This window comes from Lathyrus oleraceus, chromosome 6 (genome assembly GCF_024323335.1).
Source record: "Lathyrus oleraceus cultivar Zhongwan6 chromosome 6, CAAS_Psat_ZW6_1.0, whole genome shotgun sequence".
Taxonomy (NCBI): Eukaryota; Viridiplantae; Streptophyta; class Magnoliopsida; order Fabales; family Fabaceae; genus Lathyrus; species Lathyrus oleraceus.
Window position 1 is genome coordinate 398,205,224 of NC_066584.1, and position 13,761 is coordinate 398,218,984.

At 35.6% G+C, this 13,761-nt stretch overlaps 1 protein-coding gene across 2 annotated transcripts; it reads left to right on the forward strand.

Moving 5' to 3' along the window:
• The first annotated feature begins 1,269 nt into the window (after positions 1-1,269).
• Positions 1,270-12,179, forward strand: LOC127091985 (probable protein S-acyltransferase 15). 2 transcript variants are annotated; one of them, XM_051030742.1, is made up of 7 exons: positions 1,272-1,576; positions 1,662-1,754; positions 1,825-1,926; positions 2,003-2,074; positions 11,263-11,361; positions 11,445-11,540; positions 11,633-12,179. In XM_051030742.1, exons 1-7 carry the CDS (start codon positions 1,313-1,315, stop codon positions 11,726-11,728), a joined length of 822 nt encoding a protein of 273 aa, XP_050886699.1. In that variant the 5' UTR covers positions 1,272-1,312; the 3' UTR covers positions 11,729-12,179. The 2 variants fall into 2 exon arrangements, with proteins under 2 accessions (XP_050886700.1, XP_050886699.1); XM_051030743.1 differs by lacking the exons at positions 11,263-11,361; positions 11,445-11,540; positions 11,633-12,179 and adding an exon at positions 7,049-7,655 and having other exon boundaries at positions 1,270-1,576.
• Positions 12,180-13,761: the final 1,582 nt, after the last annotated feature.

Below are 13,761 nucleotides of genomic sequence, written 5' to 3' on the forward strand. Positions count from 1 at the left end.
TGAGGGATTTTACGGTCAAAATTGGGGTCTTACAAGAAGCGGATTTGGAACACATAGTTCAGAAACTGATGACATTGTATATCATATATTCAGAATCAGAATTGGCTATTAAAGCTACACAATAACAGACCATTAAGGTACCAAAATTGTTCTCACACAAATACAATATTGTTATCATCAAAACTCAAGGTATAGATGCAGAGCCAAATCTTGTTCTAACACATATTAGAACATAAATAGATATAGTTGATAAATTGATAAGATTATGTAATATATGTTGTCAACCTTAACACAATAGGAAAAATTGTCTCAATCTCGGAGCAATCATAATTTAATACATCATTTTAATTTTTGTAACCTTTGATTTTGATATATTAATAACTTTTTGTTACAACAATGTTAACAACAAACATCACCATAACTTAAACACACTTAAAAACAACACTTTCCAACAAGAAACCAGATATCACAAAACGAACATTGATGACATGTCTAAATAAACAACACATACAACTGATATCAAAACAAATAAAAATACTTAACAAACAAAATTTAAGCACAACATTTCTAACTGATTACAACAATCAAACTAATATCATTTGGTCCAAACATCATTTCCCTCGCATTCTTATCATTTTTAACTCGCACTCACCCACGTACGACATCATGTCTCTCAATACTTCTAATTTTTTTGCCTTCAGGTATGTCTCCGTCTAACTAACGAACCAACTCGCTATGTAGTTGCTCGAAACTGCAGATGTTCTAGAAGAGCATCTCCATCGGAGGCTTGTCTCTTGAATAAATCACTTTCCCATTGGACCACGAAGGCGAACCATGTTTGCAATATAATGAGAAGAGATGTGGAAAAATGAATCACACCACACCTCTATTTATACAAAAAGAAATTACACAACAAACCGATCAATTGACGTCCTCTCTTAAACCTAACACATAGGCGCCAATTGTATTGACAGTGCTATGTGTAGAAGTCAATCCAATTGCCGTCTCCTCTTTAAATTAAACCACAATCGTCAATTGGTCTGATTCCAATGCTTTGACCTTTTTTTTAAAATGAGGCCATTTGAAAAATCATCTCAAATGTGAACTATTTTGAGATTTTTTTTTTGAAAAACTAGATTATTTGGGTAAAATTCTTTTTTGAGAATTTATTTATATATAAGTTATTTTTGAGAACTTTTTTAAAAAACTGAATTATTTGGATAAAAAATTCTAAAGTTTTTTATTTGTTTATATTTTATTATGAAGGAAGAATATCACATAAACATGCGTAGAAATAGAAAAAATACAATACATGAATTCGATGAAGGTTGGAAGGTTTCTGTCTCTTCCTGTGTTAGGAGTCTTGTCGGTGATGCTTTTTCTCTATTACACAACAATCTTCATCTTTCTCGATGATTGGGTTGGTTTTCGCACTTCCCCTGGCACCTTGAATTCCTTCTTCTTCACTCTCTTCGCTTCTCTCGCCCTTTTCTCTTTCTCCATTTGCGTTCTCACTGATCCTGGTCATGTCCCTCCTTCCTTTTACCCCGATGTTGAATCAACAAATTCCAAAGATGTAAGCTTTTTCCCAAACCCTTCATAGGGTTATGCTTCATTTTTCACTACTAGTTTTTTAATTTAGGTTAATGATTTTGTTGCAGAATGCAGAACAGAAGAAATGCGACAAGTGCTTCGGTTACAAGCCTCCCAGGACTCATCATTGTCGAGTCTGTAGAAAGTGTGTTCTGAAAATGGTAGGTCAGTTGCTTTGCTTATCAATAGTGAATGTTAGTTTAAGCTTGTTGTTTTGTGAATTTGATCCAGGATCATCACTGCTTGTGGATTAATAACTGTGTTGGTTATTGGAATTATAAGGCTTTCTTCGATTTTCTAGTATATGCTACCATAGCAAGTGTTCATTCTACGGTATGTTTTCGATCTAGTGTCTACTTGTTTTTAATGGATAGGATTCTCATTTGACATAAGGTTTGGTTTTGTGTAGGTTCTGTTTATAAGCTGTGTACTTGAGAAGGAATGGGGGTACATTAAAGAGAGTTCTCTTAAGCTCTTTTATGTAAGTTGTATGCAAATTTATGGATTTCCTAATATATACCAATAGAGTTGATCTTCCCCTTGTAGAAAATAAAATATGATGGAAAATAAACTTAGGTGGTTTGGACATGTAGAGAGAAGACCAATAGATTCTATGGTAAGCAGAGTAGATCAGATGGAGACAAGTCAAACAACTAGAAGTAAAGGAAGATCTAGAAAAACTATCCGAGAAGTTATTTAGAAAGATCTCGAGATTAACGATTTAGATAGAAGCACGGTCCTTGTGCAAAAAAGATAGAGTAAATGCAAAATCAATTTATGTCTCATTGTGCTAAAAATGATAGGGTAATCTAAATTGATCATGGAATTACCTTCATTATGCAAAATCAATTAATAGCTTAAATATGCACACCGGCGACTTATATCAAGTATTCTATCACTAAGATTAAAAAAAGGGCCTCCTTCTGCTATAAAATCGCTGCCATGCAGAAACCCGGTAATGGTAAAATCCAGTATGAGTTAGGCAGCCTTTATTTGCATTGTCATGAAGCTGATTTCATTTGTCAAACCTGTAACGTGTTTCGTAAGGGAATAATTCTATCGCTTACACCCAAACTCTTCTTGTCCTACCTAAGATGCATGTTCAAGATTAATTCTTGATATAAGTTGCCGGTGTGCATATTTAAACTATGTCTCCTTTGTTCTATTTTGCATCTTCTGGATCATCTCTGAGATTTCATTACGCAGCATTACCCTTCTTCATATTCCACTTTCTCATTGCCTTCCAGCATTCTACCATTATGTTTCGCCTTCACATTCCATGTTTTGTCGGCCACAGGAAGTTTTAGGTCCGAGTATTTTTTGTTAATTTGTGGCTGTCGCGCGTAATGCTATTCCCCTGTTTCTAAACTCTTGGAATAGACTTTTTTCGTTACCGGGGTTCCAATATTGACCGATGTCGGTAATTTTTCCATATCATATTAGTGTTGACTTCATGGACCCATTGGTTACGGGGCCTTGATGCATTAAGTTTCCTCAACCTGATCTGCGAAATTGCCTCTCCAAGACATGTTGTGGTTGTGGAGATGCACCAACACCTAATATTCTCCTTTAATCCATTCAAAAAACTGTTGCTTTAGCTAGCCTGGAGCAACAAACCAAGTCACCCGAACTCAATGATGTTTCTTGAGTTGATCCCTTTGGTTCAAAGCTTCCAACTCCTCAATAAGGATTTTCTGTTTCTAGGCCATGAAAAAACGGTGTTGAACATAATAGGGAGATTGATGTAACTAACTAGTTCATAGAATAGATTAACTGAATCTAACTAACTTTTAGTTAGTTATCAATTGGTTAGATGGAGGTTCAAGTTAGTTACAAATTACTTGCTCTATAAGTAACAATATTCACGTGTACGCATGTATGATGATGAGTAATGAAAAATTCTGCAACATTTCTTCTTCAATCTTTCTTTCTCCACTTTTATGTGTTTAGCTTGATTCTTAACATGGTATCATCGACCTGTGATCAAGCCTCCACCACTGCACCTAATTAACGCATCTCTTCCATCTTGGTTTTCTCTCAATTTTCTGCATGTTCCAACTGTATTTTTCTTTGTTAACCACGTCAGTTGCAAGCTCTGCAAGCAGTATCAATGGCAAAACTCCATCACATGCCAATAACAAAGGTTATCAAACCGGTACCCTCAATCGCTATTTCATGCATCCCAATGAAAATCCTGCTTTGGTTCTTGTTTCTCCTTTGCTTTCAAAAAACAATTATCATTCTTGGTCCAGATTCATGACAATGACTTTAAGATCCAAGAACAAACTTCATTTTATTAATGGCAGCTTACCTCGACCACTGGATGAAGATCACAATTCCATTGCTTGGGATTGATGCAACACTATGATCATGTCATGGATTCACAATTCTGTTAAATCAGATATTGCTCAAAGTGTATTATGGATGGATACTGCAGCTGAAATTTGGAACGAACTGAGAGACCGTTTTTATCAAGGTGATGCATTCAGAATATCAGATCTCCAAGAAGAAATATGCAACTTGAAACAAGGTGATTCATCTATTTCTTCTTATTACACCAGGCTTAAGAAATTGTGGCAAGAATTGGACAATTTTCGTCCAATTCCCGAATGTTCATGTGATGCTACTTGCCAAGCTATTACCAAAATTCATGCATACAGATATGTTGATCAAGTTATCAGCTGCGAGGTCCCAAATCATGCTAATGGAACCATTTCCAACCATATGCAGAGTTTACTATCTCCTTGTTCAACAAGAAAGGCAAGCTATCTTACCTATTGATGAATCACAGGTATTAGATTTTCCTAATCTCAACTAACCTCAAAACAATACCTCTAAATCCAATATCAATTCCCAAAGTATAGGCATTAGAGGTGGTCGATCATTTGGTGGAAGAGGTCGAGGTTCACGAATTTGCACTCATTGTGGCATGACCAACCACACAGTTGATTCTTGCTTCAGAAAACATGATTTCCCCCCACATTGGAAGCAAGATGGCACAATCAACCATTATGCAGTTCTTATTGACAAAGTAGAGGAATCTCAAACTGATTTCAAAGGTAACTTGGTTTTCACACCAGTATAAAGCATTGTTGACTCTCCTTCAAGGATCCTCATCTTCCTAGGCTCACAACATCAATCATCTGACAACTCAACTTGAAAGTGACTCAGGTATCATATGCACTATTCCTCACCTTCCATAACCTGATAACTTCATACTTGATATTGGTGCAACTGACCATGTATGTCACATAATATTTTTTTCAATGCATCAAAAGATCAATTCTATAACCATCAAATTTCCAAATGGAGCACTTGTCACTACTAGTTATGCTGGAACCATACACTTTGATCGATATTTATATATCACTGATGTTTTATACATGCCTGATTTTTCCTTTAATCTCATATCCCTTCCCAAGCTTACCAAAACCTAGAACTGCCAATTGATGTTAAATGATACTGATTGTCTTATACAAAATACTCACTCCAAGAAGATGATTGACACAACTAGATTGAATGGTGAATTGTGTATCTTAGATTCTCCCTCAGTTACCTTGTATCACACTCCATCCACTCACTCTATCAATACCTTACATAATCATTCTTTAGACATATCCCAAAATTGTAATCTTTGGCACTTAAGACTTGGCCACCCCTCAAATACCAAATTGATTCAATTAAATAAATGTTTTCCTTTTGGCAAATCTGTTAATTCTGCTATTTCTTGTGATGTATGTTTCAATGCTAAGCAAAAGAGACTTCCATTTTCCCTTAGTTCTCATGTTTCTACTTCTGTTTTTGATTTGGTGCATATGGATATTTGGGGCCCCTTATCCACACCATCTATGATGGGATATAGATACTTTCTAACTATTGTGGATGATAAAAATAGGTTCACTTGGTTATTTCTCATGAGATTGAAATTTGAAGCATCATCCATCATCAAATCATTTGTGTCAATGATCAAAACTCAATTCAACATAACCAATCAGGTTTGATAATGGTTGTGAATTCATTCTCAATGATTTTTACAAACAATTTGGCATTGTGCATCAAACATTTTGTGTTGGTACCCCTTAACAAAATGTGTTGAAAGGAAGCACCAACACATTTTAGGTATCACTCGAGCTATCTTATATCAAGCTCAATTACCTCATATTTTTTGGGCTCATGCTCTTGGCCACGTAGTTCACATCATTAATAGATTGCCTACCATTTTCTTCAAGCATAAGTCACCTTATCAAATTCTGTATAATAAATTACCTGACATGACCAACTTAAGAGTGTTTGGCTCACTATGCTTTGCTTCTACTCTGAAAGCTAATAGAAAGAAGGTAGATTCTAGATCTAGAAAATGCATCTACTTAGGATATAAACCAAAAACTCACATTTTGTTTGATTTAATTGTAAAGAGTTATTTGTGTCAAGAGATATATCATTTTTTTGAAGAACACTCTCCATATAAACAACCATATGTTGATGCTCATCATTCAGGTATTAAGTCTCAAACTTACCATCACACTTGCCTAGATGATTTATTTGATCATATACACACATATAACCCTCAAACCTAATCCTTCCAATTCTCATAACCCACCTGATTCATCTATTCCAGATAATTCTTCTTCACCTGCCACTCCTAACCTAACATGATACCTACATCACCACTTGTTTCCATTCCTCAACATTCAAATGTCAACACTTCTGATAACAACCTTGCTTCACAAGATACCTTACCAATTAGAAAACCTACGAGACATGTTAGACCTCCTACATACCTACAAAATTACCATTGTAATCTTCTTTCCAACACAATCCCCATTTTAGAAGCAACTGCTCCCAATTCATCTTCTCAATGTAAGTATCCTCTATCATCCTTCTTATCATATGATGTACTTTCTCTAGCACATAAACATTTCACTTTACATCTATCTGCCATTAGTGAACCTCATTCATATGAGTCAGCCATTTGTGACGCCAATTGGAAGGATGCCATTCAAACTGAGTTGATTGCTTTGATTAAGACCAACACTTGGACTCTTGTTCCTTTACCTTCACACAAGAAAGCCATTGGATGCAAATGGGTGTTTAAGTTGAAAATGCATGCCAATGGAACTGGTGAAAGGTATAAGGCATGTTTGGTAGTCAAGCCCTGTGGTCAAAATGACAACAATTCGAGTGCTAATGGCTATTGCTGCTGTCCATAATTGGCCTCTCTTTCAACTTGATGTCAACACAACTTTTCTTCATGGAGACCTCAATGAAGAAGTCTACATGAAGGCCCCTCCTGGTCTTGACTTACCTCATCCTAATCTTGTGTTCAAACTACAAAGATCTTTATATGGATTGAAGCAAGTCGACAGTGGAACACTAAATCTACTGACACTTATTTCCATTGGATACATTCAATCAAAGACTGACTATTCACTTTTTACTAAGACTTCCTCTGCAGGTTTCACAGTCATCCTTGTCTATGGATGGTTTGGTTCTAGGAGGAACCAATTTTGAAGAAATAAAGCAGCTCAAAGCTCTCCTGAATGTCAAGTTCAGTATCAAAGATCTAGGAGTTTTGAATTATTTTTTAGGATTTGAAGTTGCTTGCAATGCTTCTCTTTGCTAAAGGAAATATGCCCTCAATCTCATTCATGATGCAGGCCTGACTGAAGCTAAACCCTGCAATACCCCAATGGAACCCAAATCTTTCAAAGCAAAGAGCAAACAATTGGGATGCCAAAGTGTCTCCACAGTAGAGCCAGCTGATCAGGCTTTGGTTCAAACTGGTTTCTGGAAGACCTCGCCTACTCCCTTTTCCCTTTGCAGCGGATCAATAAAGTCACTCACTAAGCATCGGCCCCTAGAGAAGAGACAAGGCTATTGACGAGGAAATTAGACTGCTTGGATAATGATAGGATCATGGAGTTAATTTGAGCTAATTTAAATATTTAAGTTAGAAGTTGAATTTATCTTAGACTTTTATTGTTTAGTTGGGTTTTTTAGCCTTTAGACCTTTTACCCTATTATCTATTACTAGCTCTATATATGTACGCTCAATGAGAGATTTAGGATTATGAAATGAGAAATTAGTCTTTTCTTCTTATCTTTCTTCGTAGGAGGCTTCCCTACCCTCGAAGTAGAGTAATCAAATTTCTCAACCATAACATTGGTGCTTTCATTCATGATCTCTCCCTCCGCTAATCTATCGGAGATGGTGATTCCGGTGTTTGATGGTAAAATAGATGCTTATTGGTGGGTGCTTTGCACTGAGAAATACTTCAAGAAGTGGCTCACACTAGAGACACAGAAGATGGCAGTGGCTGCACTTGCCATGAAAGGTTCGGCTCTCACATGGTGGCTGCGATGGTATCCACGCCATCCATTGATGACATGGGATGCATTTACTGCAGTTTTCCTATGGGAATTTAAACCTGAATGGTGGGTCATTTTACCCTTACCAGATGATGAAGAAGACGTAACTGTGTTAATGAACAATTATCAGCAATGGAAGAAGGAATTTGTGGTTTCAACCAACATTCTTCTTCACCTGTTATGGCGGATCTGAGTTTTGCAGTACCAGATGACGATGAGGAGGAATCATCATTCCAATCTTCTTTGATGGGTCCAGATGACGTTATCATCCCCACGAATCAGATAGAGGTTTCTTCCTTCGTCCTCAATGATGAACATCTTGTCGAGGAAAATGATTATGTTGGTTCGAGTTCTCCAACGGCTACTCAAACCTTTGTTCCAATCTTAACCCCATCCAACATCGATTCAGAGCTCCTAGTCGATAACTTTGTTGTTGTGAAACCAATGTTCGAAGTTAACGTTATTTCCGATTTATCCTCTTATGTCAGAGAGCAATTGAAGGACATTGTTTCTAGAGCTTTCATGAATCTCGACCCGGTAAGGTGGCTAGCTGATGGTTCCAACAGTGGATATTTTCACGGCGACGGTGATTACGAAATTCCATCAAAACCTCCTAATGCTATTTCAAAGATAGAAAGAACATCTACATTTGAAGCATTTACGAGAGTATGCAGATTCACCATTTCTCCACCGCCACCGAAATTTTCATTTTCAGCCACGACCATGATTCTAACGAGGGAGTATTTACATATGAAGCATGTCCAGAATTTGGAATTTGGAATTTGGAATTGTAGAGGTATTGACATTCAACAACTATATCATTACATTTGTGGAAATTTCTGTTTGTACGACTGATATGTTAGCAATTTTGGGTGTCATTGGGAAATATAATATTCGGCATAATGCATTGTTAGCTGGCTCATGTTTAATGGATTTCATCAAGTCACTACTGGAAAAACATGAGATAACTGGAGGTTTTTATTTAGGATTGGTTCTCACTATTGGCAGCAACACATGGAAGTGTTATTCATGCATGCAAACTGTTTGAGAAATTGCCATATAGAGATGTTGTGATATGGTCGAGTGTATTTAAGAATTGTGCTTGCTTTTGCTCAATTAATTTGGTTTCCTACTTTTTTGCACACTCTTCGCATTTTGCTTGCCTAGCATTCACTTTTCAAAATCCAAGCTTGTCCTAATGTGGAGCTCATGAGCACTATTACGTTTTCACATGCTAAGGGTTCTCTTCAAATTTTCATTGACCGACAAGATACTAAAACAAGACATCCAGCAGCACATCTCTCCACCAAAGAAAACAATGTTGGAAATGTTATTGTTGCTCGTATGGCAGACCTTGCTCCTAAGACAAAGGTTCTTAGTGATGGTAAATGGAGTGAGAAAGAAGCTCCAATCCTAGTTCCAAGTGATGTCATTAGCATCAAACTTGGTGACATCATACCAGTCAATGCTCGTCTTCTAGAAGGTGATTCTTTAAGGGTTAACCAAGCAGCATTAACAGGAAAGTCACTCACGGTCACTCAACATCCAGAACAAGAAGTTTTTTCAGGCTCAACATGCAAACAAGGAGAAATCGAAGTCGTTGTTATTGCAACCGGTGTCAACACATTCTTCAGAAAAGCAACACATTCTGTTGACAATACAAACAATGTTGGACAATTCCATATGGTTCTCAAATCAATTGAGAACTTTCGTATCTGTTCCATTGCAGTTGGTATGTTGGCTAAGATTCTAATCATGCGTCCTATTCAACATCACAAATATTGCGATGAAATTGACAACATATTAGTCATTTTGATTGGTAGAATTCTTATTGTTATGGCAACAATTCTATTTGTGTCAATGACTATTGGTTCTCATAAATTTTCTCAACAAGGTGCTATTAAAAAAAGAATGACTGAACAAATTTCTCATTAATATGGACTTGATTGAAGTTTTTATTAAGGGTGTGTATAAGGAACATGTGATTCCTCTTGCTGCTAGGACTGTTAGGTTGGCCTCTTTTATTGAAGCTAACTCTAATTACTCCAAAGTTATGTTATACAACACTTTTAGAGGGTGTATTAAAATTTGGAAAGGTTGGAATAGCTTCCACAACCTTGAGGACAGGTTGGTCTTCATGGGGTGGCTAATGATACATGTCATATTTGGGTTCAATGTTTGCTGGCAATGCTTTACAATGAGGGAGTAGCTTATATCAAGGTTGTTAAATTTGAAAGAATAAATATAATTAGGCACAAAAAGATGGGAAGGTTATTATCTTGTTGCGTATGGTTGGATGAAGAGCTTGTTTCAAAGGTAGTTACCAAAATTATGACCTCAGTAACCGAAAGAGCAAAATTCAAGTTTTTTACTGTAGGACCTTATGACTACATTACATCAGTGATAATTGAAAAAGGGAAACAATGGGATCCTGGTGGATATTTGAGAACTACCTCTATAGCATCTATGGTCACCATTCAAGCAGTAAGGTTCTATGAGCAAATTTTACAACTTTGAGGACAAGGTTGTTTTTGAAGGGGTAGGTAATGATAGGATCATGAAGTTAATTCGAGCTAATTTAAATATTTAAGTTAGAAGTTGAATTTATCTTAGACTTTTATTGTTTAGTTCGGCTTTTTAGTCTTTAAGCCTTGTACACTATTATCCATTACTAGTTCTATATATGTATTCTCAATGAGAGATTTAGGATTTTGAAATCAAAAATTAGTCTTTTCTTCTTAGGAGACTTCCCTACCCTCGAAGTAGAGTAATCAAATTTCTCAACCATAACAGATAACCACCTATACTTCGAAATCTTGACCTTGTCACTTTCTCAATGACCTCACGGCCTCTAATAACGCTTCACCAAGTGTAAACTGTGTTGGTATCTTTGTGAAAGTCTTACTCATGAGGGAGTTGGAATCATCTAAAAGCCACCAGCTTTGTTGAACATGCTGAAACCTCAAAAACCCAAGCCACCATTGTGTTTTGCTCTCCCACCTCATCTTCTAGATCTCTATTTGGGAAGTCATGTTAAGCTGCTGAGTTATTTCCATCTTCTTTCTACTAATTTTTAATTTATTATAGATAATGTTTATGTCCTGTGCTTGACAGTGAAATAATAGAATTTAAGGGTTTATTGTTAGACTCCTTTCTCTGTCCACACTTATTTTCATAACTAAACAATGACATGTTTTCCGATGACAAAATATACTGAAGCTCACATATTTCTGTTTTTATTAATCCTTAATTTTCGTGAATTATATACTAACAGAAAAATATATGAATGATGATGTTTAGGTCATGTATGGAACAATGGTGGTGGGCTTGACCCTAACCCTTCTGTCTCTTACTGGATGGCATATCTACCTTATTCTTCATAATATGACAACCATAGAGGTTTGGTTTTAGTTGAATGTATTCCATTAAAATTTGTTGTCTTTATCAGTGTCTTGAAACATCTCATTTTGTGCTTTTTCTAGTATTATGAAGGAAACCGTGCGAAATGGCTGGCTGCTAAGTCTGGACAGAGCTACCGGCATCCATACAACAATGGTGCATACAAAAATATTACATTGGTCAGTCCCTATTCTTTGGTTAAAACTTTTGTATCTAATCTATTAATAGTTCTTCTTGCCTAAAATCATGTTTGTTCATGTTTCTTGACCAGGTTTTAGGTCCAACCATGCTGAAATGGTTATGCCCTACAGCAGTGAGCCATCTGAAGGACGGAGTTAGTTTCCCTACAATACGCGATAATTCATAAACCTTCCGTGTCCGAACAAGTACTGAATCAACAGCATGTCATGACTTTTGGTCATGAAATAAAGAAATGTGAGCTACTTCATCTGAATTTGATTCTCAGACGACGGTTTAACAAGACGGTTTAACAAGGCATTTGATCCTATAAGCAAGCCTTTACACAATGCCTTGACAGTCCTCTCTACCAAAAATGAGTGTTGAAAATGGAAACTTTATTTGGAGATCATGTAAATTATCAGGTGACAATATTTTTGTGATTTTATTCATATCAATTCTTTTTTTAGCACAATTGAAATAGTTGAATTTATATCAAAAAGTATTCTCATAGTATTGATGATGGACACAGTAGATATTTTCATTTTGTAGGGTCATCCATACTGGCTGCAATATCTTTTGTCATCTTATTATTGAGAAATGAGATTTTTTAGATTCTATGTGTATAAAATTTCAGTCCACATGTTGTGTCATGGCTTTTATTTATGTTCTCAGAATGAATTTCCTATGAGTTTCCTCTGAACTTGGACAAATTTATTAGTATACCCTTTTTTTCAATTTTTAAATAATCATGTATTTTCCGGAAGTATATTTTTAGACAACATATTTATACAGAAGTAATTTCACCTCTTTTTATATATTAAACGTGATATTAATGAAGGAAAATTGCCATTAAAATACACAATTGAATTTTTTATAAAATTGATTCTTACAAATGAAAATGATTAGTGATAGGATAATTATCTATTATGGTGATAAATCATTGATGTGCGTGAGAGGGAGATTAATTGATTGGTTGATTTTGTGATATGTAATCATGAATCTCCTTCTAATGTTATGTGATTTCACGATTAAGTTTAATAATAGTTTCTTTATCCTTATGTTTAATGACATCTCCGGAATAGTTCATTTATATTTATTCTTCAATGAAATGCTATTTTTTTTTTGATATAAATTGTTTTGGAGTTACATTTTCGTATCACATAAGATAAAATTTAGAGATTCATCTCTGTAATCATACTTGATAGTAAATTTTAAATTTGTTTTATTGATGCTTAGATAAAATTGATGATATATTAAAGTTATATTATGATTAATTAAACGGTACAACCGATATCAAAAAAATGACATATATAAAGTGATAAATCCATAGTACACAATGAAGTTGAAATAATTCAAAATAAAATACATTCGAAAATAAATCTAGAGTACAAATATGACAAACTACTACATATGACGGATTCGGACTCAGGACCCCTATTCTTATGATGTATCCTAAAGCTACGTGAAATATACTTGAGTGCATCGCATGCTCAAAGATACAACAAAATCGCCATCGAATTTTATTTATTTCCGAAGGAAAGAGAAAACATCGATAAAACTCAAGGGAAGAGAAAATAAGGTAAGGAAGTCGATTATGCAAAGGGAAAATATTAGCATCCCTCACATTGTTGTACTCAATGGGAACCATTTCGATTGTTCTTTGCAAGAACTGATGTTACTATCTAAAGATTATTCGTGAAAGGAGAAAAAATGTTTGCAAGAGTTAGGGGAAAAAGAAAATAATAATTAATGTGCTCGCCAAGGATTCGATCCCTTGTGCCTACGTATCCTCATCGTGCAATGAGAAAGTCAGAGCTCCGCAGTTCGTAGTAGAAAATACGAATGCATAATTGTTTTTAATGAACAATATTAACGTTGGCGTTCTATAATCAACTTGCTTGTATGCTCGAGCATGAGAGACTTAAGCGTTTGTTTGTTTGCGACAGAGTGGATGCGCTTGGATCAAACTCTAGCAGTTAAATATTACTTGTATGCTCACGCATGGAGGTTTAAGCTTCGCTCACGGTAGAACGAAAGTAACATGTCCTTTCTGAAAAGGTTTGAAAAGAAGATGATGCCCAAATGCAAAAATGAATTTGATGAGTTGAGTTTGCTTTTAGATTTGAAAAGAATATCTTGATTTGAATCGTACTCAAGTCTATGAATGAAGATGAATACTCTGAGCAACTGGATCATTCGTCCCTTGCCAAAAGGTATCCA